At 42.7% G+C, this 22015-nt stretch overlaps 1 protein-coding gene across 2 annotated transcripts in view; it reads right to left on the bottom strand.

Moving 5' to 3' along the window:
* HERC3 (HECT and RLD domain containing E3 ubiquitin protein ligase 3) overlaps positions 1–22015 on the bottom strand; it is a 136761-nt gene that overhangs the window by 86107 nt on the left and 28639 nt on the right. For both annotated transcript variants that reach the window (XR_014225897.1, XM_082272057.1), the window contains exons 3-4: positions 17106–17265; positions 9074–9150 (exon numbers count right to left, since the gene is read on the bottom strand). Coding sequence is in view for 1 of the 2 variants with exons in the window: in XM_082272057.1 (XP_082128183.1) it covers positions 9074–9150; positions 17106–17265 (237 nt within the window). In the remaining variant the exon portion in view is untranslated. The remainder of the gene's footprint in view (positions 1–9073; positions 9151–17105; positions 17266–22015) is intronic.

Below are 22015 nucleotides of genomic sequence, written 5' to 3'. Positions count from 1 at the left end.
AGAAAAAGGCATCGGATGGTCCCCAGGTGGAGACCCCACCAGAAAAAAACGCCCCTGAACCGCCGCATCGGCCGCAATATATCCGCCTCCCAAAAGGTAGGAACGCGTTATGGGGGGGCAGCTGAGGGGGGGGGGGGGTCTGGTATACCCGAGAGGCCAGGGGAACCGAGGGTCCGACTTTTCCACGGAGGGACCCATGTCCACCCCGAGAAAGCCACAGAATTGAGAGGAAACGTACTCACCATACCACAATATCAGGTGGGCGCAGCTCCAAACAGACTACATCCCACCCGAGATGGGGGTGCTGCCAGCCAGGGGTTACACTACGACTCAGGGCGTCCCAGGTTGTTCGCGTCCAAGCGAGACGGTCCACTCACGGGCTCCTCCCCGTCCAAGGGGGCTCTGTCGTGGCGAGGCCTAGTGCTGGACTATAACCTGCTCATGCTCGCTGGCCAGGAGACCTTAAGGATCTAGAATATCCAGTTACGAAACCCAGCCGGCAGTTGCTTGTAGTTCTCCAGGAACTTTACTTAAAGAATAAATTACAAAAAAAGGTTCCCAAAAATTAACAGCTAAGACCAAAGTCTCAGCAGGGAACTAGGTCCTATTCCTAAAATAGGCAGTAACAAACTGAGGGCTGTAGCAGAGTGTGTGGGATTATGCCTGCAGGGACAGCCCCATAGGCGTGATAAAGCTTTTTCCTGCCTAGTGTCCTACTCCTGTAGGGGGCAGCATAACCCAATGGTCAAGAAGATATGAAGCTGCGTCTGTCAATGAACGATAGAGAAATGTACAATTTTCATAGCATTTCAACAATATTTATTGTCAAGTTTCAGTTCGGATATTAAACATGTGGACAGCTGGAACTAGGCTAGCTTTACATTTGCTCTTGTCTTTGTATGGAATACAAGCAACTATCCATAACAAAAATAACATGGAAACAATCAATAACTCTTTAATAAACAAAAAGCCCATCCATTTTTCAAGTAAAATAAAATTGAACGTTCTAACTTAAACAAGGTGTCAATTTGAAAAAGTGCACAAATTATAAAGTTTTATTTTTAATTTTTTTACCACCCAAAAACCTTCCCTGTCTAGTGAAAAAAAAATGGGCTTTTGATTGTCCTGCCAGTAGTTTTAATCTTGGCTTAAATGGAGTTACTGCTATTTACATGCACATATGTAGGTGCTCAATGATGGGCCTGGAATGATACTTTGTTTTAAGTAGTGATCGACCAATATCGGTTTTTTTTTTATTGCTGATACCGATATTTTGGTCATCGCATATCGATATCGGCCGATATTGGCCGATATTTTTGTACTTTACATTTTTTTTTTTTTGACAAGTACTCTTGTGTCGGGATCTGGCAAGACAGCCGACCGTTGGCTATAGACGCCGGTACTGGGGTGATGCCTCTAGGTACAATATCGTTAACCTTAGGGGCAGATTCCGATATACCGGTGAAAGTGCATATCGGTCCCTGATAGATCGGCTTTGCCGATAATTGGTCAATCCCTAGTTTTAAGTACTGAGGAAAGCCGACTCACAGCTGTACATAGATCCAAACATGGTCAAGGTGTGTAGTGCTACCTTGATTAGACAAGAGAAATCAGTCTCAGACACATTCTGTAGCCAGAAGTTAGCAGGATCAGTTCCTCCAAAGTGCTCTTTTAGTGCAACATTTGTTTGCAGATCAATAAGTTTTGTCTGTAGAGATCCCTCATGTGACCACTTGAAGGTCTGCATCACCTTCTTTGAAAACACTCTATCTTTAATGAGGAATGGATTGTGGATGAGCAGGAGGATCTGCTGTCCAAGACTAAAGCGGTCAAACCTTTTACTGAAGTTTCCAACCAGTTTATCTATGAAATCAACAAAAAGGGGATACATCTCTCTTTCCTTGAAACTGTTCTTTCACCTTTGTGAAATGTAAGCACTCTCCTTGAAGATCTTCCCTAAACAAATCCAGTTTTCTCTGGAAGGAGCAGACAGCGGTCATCAAATCACAGATGGAATTGTTCTTGCCCTGGAGCTTTAAATTGAGATCATTAAGGTGTGATGCTATGTCCATTAGGAAAGCAATATTATCCATTTTGCTCTCATCTTGAAAAAACAGCTAAAACGGTTTTGCTTTCTGGCTTTTGAGTTGTACTAAGAAACCTGCTATTTCTGTTCGAATGGACCAAAAGTGTTCCAATACACTGCCTTTACTCAACCACCTAACATTGTTGTGAAGTAAAAGGTCATTTGCATTTGCCTCAACGTCTTTAAGAAACTCTCTTAGTAAACGAAGTTGATGGGATGAGGATACCCTGAGGAAGTTGAGGAGTTTCATCATTGTGCCCATGATTTCTGCAAACTTTTCTGGTAGAATGGCAAACGGGACAGTCTAGTGAATGATGCAGTGGTAAGCAAAAAAAAAGGTCAGGGTTGTCCTTTTTCAGTTGTGCCACAGCTCCTCTCTCCTTTCCTACCATGGCAGGGGCACTATCTGTGGTGACTGAGACCACTTTTTTCAGATCTATCTTCCTCTTTTTCAGAATCTCCCTAATGGCCTCATATATGTCTTCTCCTCTTGTATTTGTCTCAAGTGGTGTTACACCTATCAGGTCCTCACAGAGTTCTTTTGTTTCTTTGTGAAAACATCTTACATACACCAAAAGCTGGGCATTCTCTGTTATATCTGTTGATTCATCAATGGCTAAAGAAATGCATACTGCACTCTGAATAGCTGCATCAAGTTGTGCCAATACATCCTCTGTTAATATTTCAGTCTTTTTGGTTGCTGTTGAGTCGACGCTGATGGTGAGATTTGGTTGATATTTTCACACAGCTCTTTTTTGTTTACCCTCAAGTAAAGTTTCAGCAACAGCATTCAAGCACTCCTTAACAAATGTACCATGCCCCAAAATCCATGCTACTTTAAGTGAACATTCATTTGCACACTGCTGGGCTGTAAATGAATGGGAGAAGACTTTGGTGGATCTATCATACTGGGCTCTTAGTTCAGTTATTTTACGTGCCCTTACCTCGGAATGCTGTGGATAGGTTTGCTCAAACGAACCGTGTTTCGCTTCACATTGCTACTTTTTATTATTGCCACAGTTTCCCAACAAATGAGATAAACTGGTTTGAAACTTCCCATAGGAAAAATGAACATATATTGATCTGTCCATTCATCTTTGGAGGCTCGGTTTTCAGCGTCTACTTTCCTTTTCTTGGCACAAGCCATGCTCTTTGGCGCTTTTGCTACCATTTTCTCCACTCTGGTAATACTCTGTAAATGTAAAGGTCCCCATTAGTGTTCCCCCTTACATCAGTTGCCCCTATCCGAGTAATTCATTACAATGGGTTCCCCCATCAGACTACCCCCATTATTCAGTTGCCACCATCAGAGTACTTCCTCAGGTATTCCCATCAGTGTGCCCACTTCCATCAGGTTTCTGCAATGGAAAGCCCTCTTACAACTGGTGTCTCCCATTAGCGTTCCCCCTTACATCTTTTGTCCCCATCAGATTACCTCATTATATAAAAGGTTCCCCCATCACAGCCTCCTTACATCAGGTGTCTACACCACATCAGGTGTGCCCATCAGAGTGCCCTTTTGATTAAGTGTGCCCATCAGAGTGCCCCTTTAAATCAGTTGTCCCCGTCACAGTGCCCCCTTACATCAGGTGTCCCCATCCCGGTGCCCCCTTACATCAGGCATTCCCGTCAGAGTACCCCCCTTACATCAGATATCCCCATCATTGTGCCACCTAACATAAATTGTACCCCTTAACATAAAATGTGCCCATCAGCGTACCCCTTAACATAATATAAGTAGCATGCTGATGGGCACATTTTATGTTAAGGGGCACCCTGATGGGCACCAAAAATGTGCCCATCACAGTACTCCTTTACATCAGGTTTCCCCATGACAGTGCTTTTTTACATCGGGTGTCCCCGTCGCAGTGCCACCTTACATCAGGCATTCCTGTCAGAGTGCCCCTTACATCAGGTGTCCCCATCACAGTGCAACCTTACGCCAGGCATTCCCATCAGAATGCCCCCTTACATCAGTTGTCCCCATCAGTGTGCCCCCTTGACATAAATTGTGCCCATCAGAGTGCCCCTTAACATAAAATATGCCCATCAGTGTGACCTATAGCATAAATCTGCCCATTAGCGTGCCCCTTAACATAAAATATGTCAATCAGCGTGCCCCTTACCATAAAATAAGGGGCACGCTGATGGGCACATTTCATTTTATGGGGCACTCTGATGGGCTTAACAAAATATGCCCATCAGTGTGCACTTTATAAAATATTCTCATCAGCAGTCCCCTTTAAAGTGTGCCCCACATACCTTTTGGGCAGGAGTCAGCAAGCTGCAGGGGGGCGGGGCGCGCGTGTGATGTCACGCCCCAACTCGTGACTCGGCTGGAAATGAGAGCCGAGAGCTGCAGTCAGAAGCAGGGGGGCAGGGTGCACACACGGGACATCACTTGTTGCTGGGACACCCGCGGCCCCAGAAAACCAATGACTGCTCATAGGTAGCGGCCTGACGACCAGGGTGGACGCATCGCGCGGTCTGTTCTCCGACCGCGGGCTGCCATTTAATGACAGCTATCATATGACGTCCTGAAATTTGAGTGGAGATGTCTAAATGATGCCTGCAGTTGCAGGCATCATTCAGATATCTTTTTTTTTTCAGCAGGCGATTCCCTGCAAAGTAAAAGTTATCATAGCAGCTGTGTAGCCACTTTATTGCTTTTACAGGGGGTGGCGGCAGGGGTTTACCAAAGAGCTGACTGTGAACCAAATGGTCCCCGGCCATCTCTATGACCCTCAGAGGCCGGAAGGGACGTTATGACGCTGGCAGATGCCTGTTTTTTTTTTTTTTGCGGAGAAGCCTGAGATCGATTTTTTTTCCTTTATCTCAGGCTTTCCAGCATAGAGGAGAAATCTGGGGACTTATAGACCCCTAGATCTCTCCGTAAAGAGAACCTGTCTTGCCCTATTCCTATTACAAGGGATGTTTAAATTCCTTGTAATAGGAATAAAAGTGCTAAAAAAAAATTAAAAAGGGAAAGCGTAACAATAAAAATAAAAAAATATATATATTTTTTAAAGCGCCCCCATCCCCGTGTGCTCGTGCACAGTAGCGAACACATACGTAGGTCTTGACTGCATATATAAACGGCGTTCAAACCAAACATGTGAGGTATCTCCCCAAACTTTAGAGCGAGAGCAACAATTCTAGTGCAAGACCCCCTATGCAAGTCTGGACTGATAACCAGTAAAAAAGTTTTAAAGCGTAGGCTATGAAGATTTTTTAAGTACTGAAGTTTTGCGCCATTCCACGAGTGTGCGCAATTTTAAAGCATGACATGTAGGATATCAATTTACTTGGCGTAACATCATCTTTCACATTATTCAAAAAAAAAAAATTGGGCTAACTCCCCGTAGACGTCCTATGACGAAACGTACGTAGGGCGGAAACCCACGTCACTTCCGGTCCGCAGCTCGCCTAGGCTTGGAACGCAGAAGCTTCCTCGGCGCAGACTGCCACTATCTGAAGGGATCTGCTGCATCTACTACTCAAGCGTGAGTCGCTACTAGCTCATTGTATACCCGATCTTCACTTATCACACTGAGTAGATTCTCTCTTTTTCCCTTTTGTACCCAGATGGGATCTTTTTGGTCCGTAGGGACCGTCAGCAGACAGGTTTGAGGAACACACCCATATCCTGTCTTTGGCTCATATACTTAACATCTGTGGTCTTAGGGTAAGTGTGACACCTAGTGTTTGAATTGGAGAACTACATCCTAAAAAGGTATACAATTAGTATCCTCACTGCTCCTATGATTCATGATTGATTTATAATTTATTCATTCATCTTTGATTCAGCATTATTTATCCAACATTATTTATTCAACATCATTCACCTATTTGGCATTTTTATTATTTATTCAATCAACATCATCTTCCTACTTGGCAATTTTATATTATTTATTCAGCAGCACCTATTGGAAATCATTTTATTATTAATTCAAATATACACTACTTTTTACCATACATTTTTACCATACCTCACATCTATTATTCATTTATTTATTTATCTATTGTCTTGGCTTGAATTATATATATTTACTTACCCACGTACACAATTATCCTTATGTGACGCTTTGTACGCACTAAGCACTTTTTTCTCCTCTTCACCCGCATTTTTGCACATGCGTTAGGTAGCGCCGTTTTCAAACTACTCACCCTCACACTTTAACTCTAATGTTTTACATGTTTTTTTCAATAAAAAAAAAATCACGTTTGAAAACTTGCTGCGAAAATACTGTGTGACAAAGAAAATTGTAATGACTGCTATTTTATTCCCTAGGGTATCTGCTTAGAAAAGATATATATATATATATTATATATAATGTTTGGTGGTTCTGAGTACTTTTCTAGCAAAAAGAAATTATGATTTTTACATGTAGGAGAGGAATGCCAGAATAGACCTGGGCTGGAAGTGGTTAATTTAAAGCTACTGGATCAGCAAGACAGCTAAACATGTAGAGCAAAGCAGAGATAAGTAATGGGAGCCAACATACTTTTAGTACAAGAAACAAAAAAATAGTTCTTTCATGGAGAATAGCAAAGCAGAGTAGATATCACCACAAAATGTAAGTGGTAAGCAGAGGAAACTTGTTTCTGCAAGATCTGATTGCAATCAGTTCTGGTTAATAACCTGAAACAGGTCACAGAGCCCTGAACCAGTCAATTCAGTTTGTGAGTTAAAAATAAAATCAAAATTCTTTCAGCTAGATAAGCAAAGCATACAGTGGGTACGGAAAGTATTCAGACCCCCTTAAATTTTTCACTCTTTGTTATATTGCAGCCATTTGCTAAAATTATTTAAGTTCATTCTTCTTCCTCATGAATGTACACATAGCACCCCATACTGACAGAAAAACACAGAATTGTTGACATTGTTGCAGATTTATTAAAAAAGAAAAACTGAAATATCACATGGTCCTAAGTATTCAGACCCTTTGCTCAGTATTTAGTAGAAGCCCCCTTTTGATCTAATACAGCCAGGAGTCTTTTTGGGAAAGATGCAACAAGTCTTTCACACCTGGATTTGGGGATCCTCTGCCATTCCTCCTTGCAGATCCTCTCCAGTTCTGTCAGGTTGGATGGTAAACGTTGGTGGACAGCCATTTTTAGGTCTCTCCAGAGATGCTCAATTGGGTTTAAGTCAGGGCTCTGGCTGGGCCATTCAAGAACAGTCACGGAGTTGTTGTGAAGCCACTCCTTCGTTATTTTAGCTGTGTGCTTAGGGTCATTGTCTTGTTGGAAGGTAAACCTTCGGCCCAGTCTGAGGTCCAGAGCACTCTGGAGAAGGTTTTTGTCCAGGATATCCCTGTACTTGGCCGCATTCTTCTTTCCCTCGATTGCAACCAGTCGTCCTGTCCCTGCAGCTGAAAAACACCCCCACAGCATGATGCTGCCACCACCATGCTTCACTGTTGGGACTGTATTGGACAGGTGATGAGCAGTGCCTGGTTTTCTCCACACATACCGCTTAGAATTAAGGCCAAAAAGTTCTATTTTGGTCTCATCAGACCAGAGAATCTTATTTCTCACCATCTTGGAGTCCTTCAGGTGTTTTTTAGCAAACTCCATGCGGGCTTTCATGTGTCTTACACTGAGGAGAGGCTTCCGTCGGGCAACTCTGCCATAAAGCCCCGACTGGTGGAGGGCTGCAGTGATGGTTGACTTTCTACAACTTTCTCCCATCTCCTGACTGCATTTCTGGAGCTCAGCCACAGTGATCTTTGGGTTCTTCTTTACCTCTCTCACCAAGGCTCTTCTCCCCCGATAGCTCAGTTTGGCCGGACGGCCAGCTCTAGGAAGGGTTCTGGTCGTCCCAAACGTCTTCCATTTGAGGATTATGGAGGCCACTGTGCTCTTAGGAACCTTAAGTGCAGCAGAAATCTTTTTGTAACCTTGGCCAGATCTGTGCCTTGCCACAATTCTGTCTCTGAGCTCTTCAGGCAGTTCCTTTGACCTCATGATTCTCATTTGCTCTGACATGCATTGTGATCTGGAAGGTCTTATATAGACAGGTGTGTGGCTTTCCTAATCAAGTCCAATCAGTATAATCAAACACAGCTGGACTCAAATGAAGGTATAGAACCATCTCAAGGATGATCAGAAGAAATGGAAAGCACCTGAGTTAAATATATGAGTGTCACAGCAAAGGGTCTGAATACTTAGGACCATGTGATATTTCAGTTTTTCTTTTTTAATAAATCTGCAACAATGTCAACAATTCTGTGTTTTTCTGTCAGTATGGGGTGCTATGTGTACATTCATGAGGAAGAAGAATGAACCTAAATGATTTTAGCAAATGGCTGCAATATAACAAAGAGTGAAAAATTTAAGGGGGTCTGAATACTTTCCGTACCCACTGTAGATCCGCTGTAAGGTATTTCTAAGCGTGCTGAAAACCTGTGTGTGCCAGCACATTACAGACGATGCAGTCAGGATTCCTTGCAGAATCACAGAAGTATCAGTCCCTATGGGGTTGATTTACTAAAACTGGAGGGTGCAAAACTGGGTGCAGATCTGCCTATTAACCAATCTGCTTGCAGGTTTTTTTGTCAAAGCTTAATTGAACAAGCTGAAGTTAGAAGCTGATTGGCTACCATGCACAGTTGCACCATATTTTGCACTCTTCAGTTTTAGTAAATCAACCCCTATGTCAATTATGCTACTAAACCTTACTGTGATATAGGAGATGGTTTGCCTACAATATGTTCTTTTTTTGTCAAAGAAGATGGGATCATGTGACTGCTCATAGAGTTGCAATGCATGAGAATGTTGTGCAAAGTTCAACCAGAATAAACACCGATGAGTCAAACTCAATTTACATTGGGAGTGTAAATATCAGCCCTGTGTGCATCACTGATTGAAAACATTATGCGTGGTCATTGTTCAGTTTTTTTTTTTTCTCTCTAAAAAAAAAAAAGGGGAAGAGCCACAGCTGATACTTCTAAATTAACAAATGCAGTATGCTTATTTACTTACCATCTGAAAGTGCCAAGCAGTGCTGGTTTCCACATGAAACCTGCAGTATCTTCTGTTGATTTAACTTCTTAATTAATCTAAAAAAAAAAAAAAGAAAAAAAAAAGAAAGAGGTTTCATAATTTAGTAGTACATACACACCATAAGTAAGCTATGGTTTTAATATGCTTAATAAACAGAAGAAATGCACCAAAATAGAAAATTACGTAAGCAAATATTACATTAAAAGGCGAGAATGTTTGCAGTGTAAGATGTTATCTTGTTAAAATATCCTGGCATATACAATTTAAACAAGAGAAACTGATGTTGAACAAACAAGGCAACACTCCAAACTCAACCTTTAAGCCTCATGCACACTGGACACTTTCCATAGTGTACAATAGAAAATAAAAAATGGAGCAAACTAAAATACCCTTGGAGCCACTGTGGTAGGTGGACAGAACAGATGCCACATAAAAGAAGAAAAAATGTCACCCAAAGTAACTGACACACATGATATACCCAAGGGCTAACCATTTAAAATGTACAGCCAATATTTTTTGTTTTAGTTTTGGATAGAGAAGGAAATGTTTTAAACATGTCAGTTGTATTTTGCGGTCTTTGTTCTGTTTGGGAGACTTTCTTTCACTTCCTGTACTGTAGACAAAGCAAGAAATTAATTTAAATCCCCTCCCTGGCTCCATTCACACTTAATAAGCACTTGTATGCGTTTTCTTTTTTTTTTTTTGCAAGTTTTAGCGCACAAAAATGCATGTTTTTTAAGAGTTCTACAGGCATTTTTGCATGTGCATCCAAGCTCCTGGGTGGGAGGAGAGCAAAAGAGAATTGTTCAGAATTTGGTTCATGCGTTTTCAGGCTCCTACATTGAAGTATATGGTGCCAAAAACGTAGAAGACAAAATACAAACTGAAGCCTAGTACACACTAAAAGTTTTTTTTCATTCAACCCCATGGACTGAATGAAAAAAAAAAAAAAAAAACTCACAGATCGCAGTACTAACACAAGCGATGTTAGTGCAGCAATCTTTCCTGATGTGCTATTGTGTTCTGTCAGAGGGACAGCCCCTCCCCTGCCAGAACAGCAGCCATTGGCTGCGAGAAGTGATCAGATGCTGGTCGGATGCTGGTTGTGCAATCTACTTCTGTCTAACAGACAGCTCTACACACAGGCCGAAAGTTGGCTGGTTTCTACTGTACCGGCTGATTTCGGCCAATATTCGGTCTGGGTGCACCCGGCCTAAGGCTCGTGTACCATTTCAAGCTTCGAGCAACTGAATGTAGAGATGTGAATGGCATGTTCTGAAAAAAATAGGATTCCTAGGGCTGAGCATTGTTGCATGTAGGCTTGTGAGCAAAAATGCTCAGCTGTAAATTAGGGTCTTAGACAGCTGTCACTAAAGCTGGCGACTTGTTCTTGGTTTACCCCTCACCTTCTGTCCTGGTGGCAATGGGAACCAAGATAAACAAGGAGTGTAAATCTATCTATTGGGGTCACAGACAACAATAGAAACCCGACAGGGCTTCTAAAGCTGGCCATACACTGACCGATAAAAACATTTCCAGCATGTCCCTTCAACAGAAATTGTTCAAACAATTGATTTCTGTTGAACAGGGGCTGCCACACAGATTGCAATTCAGCCAGTCCCATTTGAGCAAGCCGAATTTCCTTCAGTATGTGGTAGTCCACGCTCAACCGAAACTGATTATTAGAACAACTTCTGTAGAAGGGACATGCTGGAAATGTTTTCTTAATCAGCGGCCACAGCTATTGATCAGTGTATTCTGAGAGCAGCAAAAGCCGCTGTCAGAATACAATGTGCCTATGTGGGGGATTTTTCGTTCCACACATAGAAGGTGAATCGAGGAAATCAGTGTGAAAAAAATAAATAATTATATATATATATAAAATTTATTTATTTATTAACCGTGTATGTCCAGCTTTACTGTCTAAAGTTCAACCAACGGGTTGAATGCAAAAAAGTCCAGATTCCCCCATCCACACATTCAAGGTGGATGAGGGAATCCTCCCTGCTTTGTCATTGTATTTTGACAGCAGGGAAACTTCCCCGCTGTCAGAATACACAGATCAGCATTGCAGTCTAAAGCCTGCAGCGATGATCAGGTAACTAAAATCTAACAGGGCGGTTGAACAGAAGTCAATCAGTAGATTGACTTCCGTTCAACTACAGTGGCCATACATGGATTTAAATAATTCAACTGGTCCCTGTTGATCCAGCTAAATTTCAATACATGTGTGGCCAGCTTTACCATACTAAAAAAAAAAAAAACACAAAACAACCCTTTTGACTATAGATAAAATGTAAAGACTCCTATGGAAGGGTAATAATTCAAATAAATAGTTTTGCAATTAGTCATATATTTGCAAATGTGTGATTATCCGTTTTCTAATATTATAGACAGACTGTGAATAATGGTTACAGCTGGTTGTTAGCATAATGTTGGGGTGTGGTATGGTTTACTGTCTTCTATGAACAGGACTAGAATGCCTTCACACCCATTCCAGTAATGCAATCATTACACAACAGAAAAAGGCTGGCAGTGTGGAGAAATTTTTGAATTTTTAGTGATGGAACTTATATTTTTTCCCCGAAATGGAATTCCCCCTGCATATTTACTTTCATTTTCACTGTCCGCACATTGCCAGCTTCCTGTGCTGTATGTAAACACTTGCGTGCTTTAACTCCCTTTTCTTATGTAACTATTTATCAAATGTCATTCCTCTTTTTAAACTTCGCAAATGGCCTTTCAAAGGGCAAGGTCTCAGATACACCGTAAATACAGCTTAAGCAATAAGTAGATCAAGTGAGATTAAATGGGTTTATACCAGAATAAATATTTCAGGGAGATTCTGTTAAAGGTTTGCTAGCATTTCAAACGTTTATTTTTATTCCTCCCCAGTGATTTGGCTTTTTATCTCATTCACTGGCTTTACTAATTTATCTTATTCTACGATGACTTTGTCACCATAGGAATGTTGCAAATAATATGCACATATAACCAGGAGGAAAATGTAGTTGCATGGAAGTAAAAGAGGCCTGAAAGATAATACAACATATCTTTTCTGAAAGGGGAATTCCAGATTTTGCTATAGTGTAGGCATTTACACTGACTTGACTCTCCCCAAGGTACCCTTCTCTGTCCGACAGAATAAGGTTAATGCCAAGTCATTGAAAAATTGGTTACCTAATGCCAAGAGAGATTACATCACAAATGATGCAACACCAATACATACACTGTGTATTTGTTTTACACATTACCATTTATACAAGACAAATTCATTTCTTCAGTCTTATGGGCTAGTTAAAGTTTCACCCACTTGTTAAAAAAGAATGCAATAATAGGAATTTTGACTTACCTGTATATACCATATCTTGGAGCACAATATATGGATTATATGCAAGCTACCTTTAGGCGATTGGACAAAGTAACAAAAGCGTTACTAGGGCTGCCCCTAAGTGCCGGTTCACACTAACGCGGCACGACTTCGGGGGCGACCTGTGAAGTCGCGTGCACCGCAACTTTGGCGCGACTTGCACGGACTTCATATAATGAATGTCTATGCAAGTCGCTCCGATGTCGCCCCGAAGTAGTACAGGATCCTTTATCTAAGTCGGAGCGACTGGAGTCGCTCCTATTAGGACGGTTCCCGTAGCACACAATGGACCGCGACTTGTCAGGCTGACAAGTCGCGGTAGTGTGAATGGACACTAATGCACACTCAAATAACCCCATCCATTCTGTGAGAATCCAGTTTTCATGCAAGCCACAAGAAGTGGCCACAGGAGACGAGAGGTGAGGAACCTGTTTCTTGTACAGTGTTCCATAATAAGGCATTTAGAGGTAAGAAGACATTTATATTATCTTAATTGTACAGTACAAGAAGACACAGGACTTGTATTCATAGGCCATGGGACATCCTAAAGCATTGAGCTGAGAGGTGGGCAACAGCACAGCAAACAGAAATGCAAATGGGCCCACAAAAAACGAGGGTGAAGTAACCCAAAACACTCAGATAACAGTTTGAAGCACCTTGCAGCTGAGGCTTGCACATCCACCTGATAAAACCTGGAGAATGTGTGAACAGAGGACCAGGTGGTGGCCTTGCAAATCCCAGATACAAATGCTTGATGCTGAAAAGCCCAAGATAGACCCTGATAGCCCTTGCAACATCCACATCATAGTTACATTTCTATGTTATGACTTGGAGCAGAACAGAGAGAAGGAAGGACAATATCCTCATTGAGGTGGAGAGCAGAGATCTCATTGGGTAGAAAAGAAGGTCTTGTGCTTGTGCAATACAAGGAAAGGCTCTTTACAAGAAACAGCGGCCAACTCAGAAACACATGGAAGAGACATAAGGACCACCAGGAATAAATACTTGCATGTTAAGTCCCTCAAAGGGATATCGCTAATCGTCTCAAAGGGAGGTCTCTAATGCCTCGTTTCCACTGAGCGGATCGGTTCGGGTCGGTTCGGTACGCTACGCTAATTTGAGTGTTTCCATTATGAAAGTGGCCCATACAACCGAACCAAACCGCACCATTCCTGGTCCTGCTTCAGATGTAGGGCCATAGGAAATGGTACGGTACGGTTAGGGCGGAGCTACTGGCGTCACACGATAGAGTCCTCTGATTGGCGGACAGGAAACCATCAATGCTCACGTCAAATGAAAGAGCAAAACAAACACCTCATTTGGTGTAAACCCCGCATGGTCCCTGGTGGCCCGACTTGCAGTGGAAACGCTCACCTGAATAGACCGGACCATTCTAACCCTTCCAAACTGTACCGACCCGAATCGTTCCGCTCAGTGGAAACGAGGCATAAGGTACTGAGATCACAGGGTTGAGTTCCCAAGGCAAAAGAGGAGGTAGATGGGGGGGGGGGGGGGTTGATATGAGCAACTCCCTCAGCAGTCTTAAATAAAGACTGTGAAGCAGGATGTATTAAGAAAATAATGAATAAGGCAGAAACTCTTAAGGGTGATGATCAGAGCCAGACGATGATCAAGACCATAATTATGAAAGGCTAAAATACGAACAGTATTTAGTTGTTTGTCCTTGCACCAGGCAAAGTAAACCTTGGGAGTACTAAGCCTTGGTTTTGAGGCTGATGATTGAGAGCGCAAAATGGCCCTCTCGCTGAGTGGAGATAGAAATCATAGACGGAGAAGACCAAATGTGCATACAGAAATAATTCACAGCGCTTAATTTTTTCCACATTTTGTTATGTTGCAGCCCTATTCCAAAATGGATTAAATTCCTAATGGTCTTCAAAATTCTACAAACAATACCCCATAATGACAACATGCAAGAATTTTGTTTGAAATCTTTGCAAATTTATTAAAAATAAGAGACAAAAAAAAAAAAAAAATCAAATACATAAATATTCACAGCCTTTGCCATGCCACTCAAAATTTAGCTCAGGCGCATCCTGTTTCCACTGATCATCCTTGAGATGTTTCTACAACTTAATTGGAGTCCTGTGGTAAATTCATTTAATTGGACATTATTTGGAAAAGGCACACACCTGTCTACATAAGGTCCCACAGTTAACAGTGCATATCAGAGAACAAAACAAGCCATGAAGTCCAAGGAATGGTCTGTAGACCTCAGAGACAAGAGATTGTATCGAGGCACAGATCTGGTGAAGGGTCCAGAAAAATTTCTGCAGCATTGAAGGTCCCAGTGAGCACAGTGGCCTCCATCATCTGTAAATGGAAGATGTTTGGAACTACCAGGACTCTTCCTAGAGCGAGCCGCTCGTCCAAACTGATCGATCAGGGGAGAAGGGCCTTAGTCAAGGAGGTGACCAAGAACATGATGGTCACTGACAGATCTCCAGCGTTTTTCTGTGGCGAGAGGAGAATCTTCCAGAAGAACAACCATCACTGCAAAACCCCACCAATCAGGCCAGTATGGTAGAGTGGCCAGGCAGAAGCCACTCCCCTGTAAAAGGCACATGACAGCCCACCTGGAGTTTGTCAAAAGGCACCTGAAGGACTCTCAGATCATGAGAAATAAAATTCTCTGGTCTAATGAAACAAAGATTGAACTCTTTGGCCTGAATGGCAAACATGTCTGGAGAAAACCAGGCACCACCCATCACCTGGCCAATACCATCCCTCCAGTGAAGTATGGTAGTGGTAGCATCATGCTGTTGGGATATTTTTCAGCAGCAGGAACTTGGAGACCAGTCAGGATTGAGGGAAAGAAGAATGCAGAAATGTACAGAGACGTCCTTGACAAAAACCTGCTCCAGAGCGCTCTGGTCCTCAGACTGGGACGAAGCTTTATCTTCCAACAGGACAATAACCCTAAGCACACAGCCAAGATAACAAAGGAGCGGCTATGGAACAATCCTGTGAATTTCCTTCAGTGGCCCAGCCAGAGCCTAGACTTGAACCTGATTAAAAATTTCCAGAGAGATCTGAAAATGGCTGTGCACCGACGCTCCCCATCCAACCTGATGAAGCTTGAGAGGTCCTGCAAAGAAGAATGGGAGAAAACGCCCAAAAATAAGTGTGCCAAGCTTGTAGCATCATACTAAAAAAAAAACTTGAGGCTGTAATTGGTGCCAAAGGTGCTTCAACAAAGTATTGCTTGCGCAAAGGATACTTACGGTATGTACATGCGATTTATTTCATTTATTTTTAATAAATTTGCAAAGAATTCAAACAAACTTTATTTACGTTGCCATTATGGGGTATAGTTTGTAGAATTTTGAAGGAAATAATTAATTAAATCCATTGTGGAATAAGGCCGTTACATAACAAAATGTGAAAAAAGTGAAGTGCTGTGAATACTTCCCGGATGCACTGTAGTTTTTTTCTTATGGAGTAAAATATGGCTTCAAAATGCCTATCAACAGAATCTTTAAAAGAGGGAACACCCTCAAAAGGAACTTTAAAGTGTATATGGAGGACTGAAATTGCAGGATCTAACACTGGAACAGCTCAATTTTTCTTAAATTCCTTTCCCATAGGATAAGAGAAAAGGAGTGAATATCCTTTCAGCATTAGGCCAATCACTGCTGTCAATCACACTCAGTTAGCCAATCAGGAGACAGGGGGCAGGGCCGAACATCAGCTCCATGCCTGAATGGATACACGGAGCTGCAGCTTGGCTTGGCTGCCCCCTATGCAAGCTGCTTGCTGTGGGGGCACTCAACAGGAGGGAGAGGCCAGGAGCTGCAGCCAGGGACCCGAGAAGAGGAGGATCGGGGCTACCCTGTACAAAACCACTTCACAGAGGAGGTAAGTATAATAGGTTTGTTATATTAATAGAAAAAAAACTGAGACTTTACAATCACTTTAACAGCTTGCCACACCTTGGATACTTCCAAGCATCAACTTTTTGGCTGTAGTAAGCAGGGTGCATTGTCAGCAACATTCCAAAGTACAGCATGTGTTGGGATTATGAAAACTAGGAGTAAAACAGTTGTCTGCAGGAGCATGCATCAACTGTCTAATAAGAGTTTTTCTGCAGGAGCATGCATCAACTGTCTAATTTAGAGTTTTTCTGCAGGAGCATGCATTGACTGTCTAATTTAGAGTTTTTCTGCAGGAGCATGCATCAACTGTCTAATAAGAGTTTTTCTGCAGGAGCATGCATCAACTGTCTAATAAGAGTTTTTCTGAAGTGGAGCATAGACTGTGGGCAGGCGGCAGAGCTAAACCACAAAACACTGTTGTATGGCAACAACCGAAAATATTACAGTTGAGCATATAAAAGATAAAAGAGCAAGTATCAGAGAGAGAAAATTGTAGAAGAAAGTAGGTCACAGCAAATGTATACGCTCTACGAATTTTTGTATTTTTTTTTTTTTTTAATCTGTCCAGTACTGTAAATTCTTAGTGAATCCTCCACTAATGGCCAATTCTGACACATTAAACTTTCATAAATCCCAAAAATTACAATCAACATTTACAAACTCAATGTCATGTGAGAGTTTGAACACAAAACAATTATCTTAACAAAATGACTGCTTGGAAAAGGTACGCTGCACATATCCATACCTCGGCACTGGAATACACTGTTCAGTGGTGGAGTGCCCCAGCTGTCCATCACTACCAGCACCCCATGAGAAGATCTGGCCTTGGTTATTTAGTGCCACGCTATGCGATTGGCCACATGCCACATGGACTATACGTTCGCTTGCTAATGCATTCACATGACCTGAGAAAAACACAATTAGACACAACTGATGAAAGAAACAAGGTTTCTTTTTTTGTTTTATTGTTAAGATTTAAATATAAAACATCTCATGAAATTCCATTTTGATATTTAGGACAGTCTAAATCAGGAGCTCAGGTTGATGCAGAGTTCTTCACAAACTCTTGCTGTTTGCACTTTAGCAAGCTAAATGGCCTCGTCAGCAGCAGTGAACTTGTGGCTGGTTAGGAAGTCATTTCCTGGTGGCTTTATTACTACCAACACTAATGAATGACAGCTGTGGTTGCTAGGATGCTAATGTCTTAGCAACCAATGACAACCGTATTCAGCGGAATAATTCATAAATATAGCCATTCGGTCAATTATGTCAGCCAGCATCCCTGACAGCTTTGATTACCATCAGCTGTGAATGAAGCCAGCATCCTAGAAACCAATATATCGCTATGAATGGCAGCATTGAAGCATTGTTGACATTTGCTGGGAGAGGATAAGCAAGAGAGGATGATCGTGGGACATTATTTGATATCATGGTATGTTATTTTTGAGAAGCAGAGGAGAGCAATTTTGGAAGAGGGTGACAGGGGACGCAGAGATGAGCAGTGTTGGAAGAGGATGGCAGGGCACGCAGAGGCAAGCAGAGTTGAAAGAGGGTGACAGGGGATGCAAAGGTGAACAGTGTTGGAAGAGGATGGCAGGGCACGCAGAGGCAAGCAGAGTTGAAAGAGGGTGACAGGGGACGTAGAGATGAGCAGTGTTGGAAGAGGATGGCAGGGCACGCAGAGGCAAGCAGAGTTGAAAGAGGGTGACAGGGGATGCAGAGAAGAGCAGTGTTGGAAGGGGAGGGCAGGGCACGCAGAGGCAAGCAGAGTTGAAAGAGGGTGACAGGGGACGTAGAGATGAGCAGTGTTGGAAGGGGATGGCAGGGCACGCAGAGGCAAGCAGAGTAGAAAGAGGGTGACAGGGGACATAGAGATGAGCAGTGCTGGAAGAGAGTTGCAGGGGGTGTAGAGGTGAACCTGTGGCAGTGAAATGATTACAGGAGTGGCAAGGAGACTGGGGTCAGCAGCAGCATGGTGAATGGTAGAAACCTATGCTGAATGACACACTGTTAAGTGATCTACAGCTGGACAGATGTGTCACTTGCCTAAGATCTGCTATGTATGTCTATTCATCTACTGTAATGATAGCAAGACTGAAAATGATGCAAGATGGGTCAAAAAACACATGTAGTATGCACTAGGCAGACAAAAAAGGTTTATACTCACACAATAAAAGTTGGTAAATACATATTTGAATTTTCATATTTTTAGACTTCGTTTTCACTTGCCATTGTGGTGGGGGCAGTAAAAACACGCAGTCGAGCTACATTTTAAACAACCAACCTCCCACCCACTGTTTTCCCTTAACCTGAAAAGCTACATGTCACGGACATGTCTTGTAGGCACAATGGAAAGTGAAGGGATAACTTTCCAATGAAACGAAAATCTCTTCTTAGACAGTTGTCACAAGAACAACTGTGCTTTTGGAAGTTTTCCCCTCTATTCCAGTTTCAGTGGCAATTCAAAATTTTGGATTTATCTTCACTTTAATTTCCGGGGACATTGGTGATTAGGGGAATAGAAGTGTATGAATCTCCCTAATAGGGAGTTAAAAGGAGTTTAAGAGTGGCCTGCAGCCAATTCCTTCTATGCACTTCCTGTTTGTGCTGCTTAACCACTGAGAGCCGGTTCACACCGGGGCGACTCAAAGTCGCCCCGACTTTGAAGCCGCCCGTGCAGCACTATTTCATCGCGGCTTGCAAACGACTTCTCTAGTAGAAGTCAATGCAAGCCGCTCCGACTTCGCCCCCAAGTAGTACAGGAACCTTTTTCTAAGTCGGAGCGACTTGAGTCGCTCTGATTAGAACGGTTCCATTGCACAGAATGGAGCGCTACTTGTCAGGCGACCAAGTCGCTTGACAAGTCGTGGCAGTGTGAACCGGCTCTTAACCGGTTGCCGACTGCCGCAAGTACATATACTGCGGCGGTCAGCCCCGGCCAGGCAAAGTGACGTACCGGTACGTCACTCGCCTGCGAGCCAATAGGGGGCGAGCGTGCGCAGCCGGAGGTGCGCTCCCGCCCCCGCCCGCTCACTCTGATCCCTGCACGTGTGACCGGCGGACTCGATGTCCGCCGGTCACTCGCGATCGTCAGTTACAGAGGGAGAAAGGCAGGCGGCTGATGTAAACAAAGCCGCCTGTCACTCTACCTTGTGTAACAGCAGAGATCATACGGTCCTGCTATGTAGGACCGTAGATCTCTGCTGTTACATGAACAGCCACATCCCTGCACAGTTAGAAACACGCCCCTAGGGACACAATTAACCCCTCCTTCTCCAATAAAGTTAACCCCTTCCCTGCCAGTGTCATTTTTACAGTAACAGTGCATATGTATAGCACTGATTACTGTAGTAATGTCACTGGTACCCCCAAAAGTGTCAAAAATGTCAGTCAAGGGTCCGATCTGTCCGCCGCAATGTCGCAGTCCTGAAAAAAATAAATATATAAATAAATAAATAAATATCGCAGATCGCCGCCATTACGCGTTAAAAAAAAATAAAAAATGACAAGAATCTTACCCTTAGTTAGTAAACGCAATAACTTTTGCGCAAACCAATCAAAATACGCTTTTTGCCATTTTTTTTACCAAACATATGTAGCAGAAAAATTGTCCTAAAATGTTAAAAAATTTAGATTTTTACATTTTTTTGGGGGGGAATTTCATATAAAAAAAAAATTTGAAAAATATTGCTATTTTTGCAAAATTGTCGCTCTTTTTTTGTTTATAGCGCATGATCAAAAAAAAAAAATCAAAAAAAAAAAAATCGCACAAGTGATCAAATGCCACCAAAAGAAAGCTCTGTTTGTGGGAAAAAAAGGACGTCAATTTCATTTGGGTACAGCGTCGCACGACCGTGCAATTGTCCAATAAATTCACGCAGTGCCGAATCGTAAAATACCCCCTGGTCAGGAAGGGGGTAAAATCTTCCGGGGCTTACGTTTTTAAGGACCAGGCCTATTTCTGACACTTGTTGTTTACAAGTTAAAATCAGTATTTTTCAAAACTGAAGAAAAAGGGGGACTAAAAAAGGTGTGTGGAAACACACACCTTTTTTAGTCCCTTTTTCTTCAGTTTTGCCATATACAGGGATGGAGACGCAGAGCAATACCTGCCGGTGTCTCATTTAAAGTCCCCAAACTGCACATATTTTATAAAATCAGTATTTTTTGCTAGAAAATTACTTAGAACCCCCCAACATTAGATATATTTTTTTAGCAGTGACCCTAGAGAATAAAATTGAGATTGTTGCAATGCTTTACGTTGCACCGTATTTGCGCAGCGGTCTTACAAACGCAATTTTTTTTTGTGGAAAAAATACACTTTTTTGAAAGAAAAAATAAGAAATCAGTAAAGTTAGCTCAATTTTTTTCTAGGATGTGAAAGATAATGTTACGCCGAGTAAATAGATACCCAACATGTCATGCTCCAAAATTGCGCACGTTCGTGGATTGGCAGCAAACATTGGTACCTAAAAATCTCCATAGGTGACGCTTTAAAAACTTCTACAAACTACCAGTTTAGAGTTACAGAAGAGGTCTAGGGCTAGAAATATTGCTATCGCTCGAACGATCGCGGCAATACCTCCCATGTATGGTTTGAACACCCTTTACATATGTGAGCGTGACTTGCATATGCGTTTGCTTCTGCGCGCGAGTTCGGAGGAGACCCCAGATCTCACATCTAGCCTTAAAAGCAAAAAAAAAAATAAAAAATGTAATTATATTTTCAACAAGAAAAAAAAAATGGGCCCTTTAAGGCAGTTGGGAGGAAGCAACGTGTGACGTTGCTCCAGTCCTCCAATGCCATAGAGTCGAGTGGGGGCCATCTTGCCCTCACTAGACTTCCTGCCTGTTACATGGACGGATCGGATCGTTTTCCTTGCTACTGATGGCTTTGGTAAGCGGGGAAAACGACCGGGAAGCACCGGGAGGGGGGTGGGCACCACATCGTTTTAAAAGTTTTAGTCATGTGTCCTTTAAAAACCACACCGCAAATGCCTCAAAAGCGCTGCAAAAGCGCTTGGCATTTTACTGGCAGTTTTGAAGCGAACCAGTGTGAAAGGGGCCTTAGCGTCAACAAGTCTTTAGGTGTCTAAGAACACTCCATAAGCTTATAACTGTATAGGGCCAGGCATTAATATTGATTTTAACCACCTCCCACAAACCGACGTACCAGTACGTCGGCTTAAAGAAGTGGTTCTACCGGGATGACGCCTGCAGCTGCAGGCATCAACCAGGACCATTTTTTTTTTTTTCTTTTAGAGCCGACGGTCGGCTTTCAGGTGATACCAACTAATTTGTCAGCAGCCGTTCGACCGTTATCCTAGATATCTCTCCCCTTCCGTGGCTCTGCCCGGGTCTTCCGTCCCACCAGGAGACTTGGGCAACCAGCCGGCATGTCCACCGGCTGGTTGGAGTCCCGAACGAAGCTGGATTCGGCTCAGATCATGTAACCCGGAAGCACTGTCACTTCCGGTTTACTGAGCTGCCAATGGCGCCGATTTAAAAAAATGGGTCAGTATTCAAAAATGCAGATTTCGGCATTTTGAATACATTGAAGTGCAGTGGAGGGGTCTGGGATCTTTTAGACCCCCGATCCCTCCATAAAGAGTACCTGTCACTGCCCATTACTGTCACAAGGGATGTTTACATTCC

The sequence above is a fragment of the Pelophylax lessonae genome (assembly GCF_965119305.1).
Source record: "Pelophylax lessonae genome assembly, chromosome: 1".
In the NCBI taxonomy this organism is placed as follows: Eukaryota; Metazoa; Chordata; class Amphibia; order Anura; family Ranidae; genus Pelophylax; species Pelophylax lessonae.
This window is presented reverse-complemented; position numbering and strand designations above follow the sequence as displayed.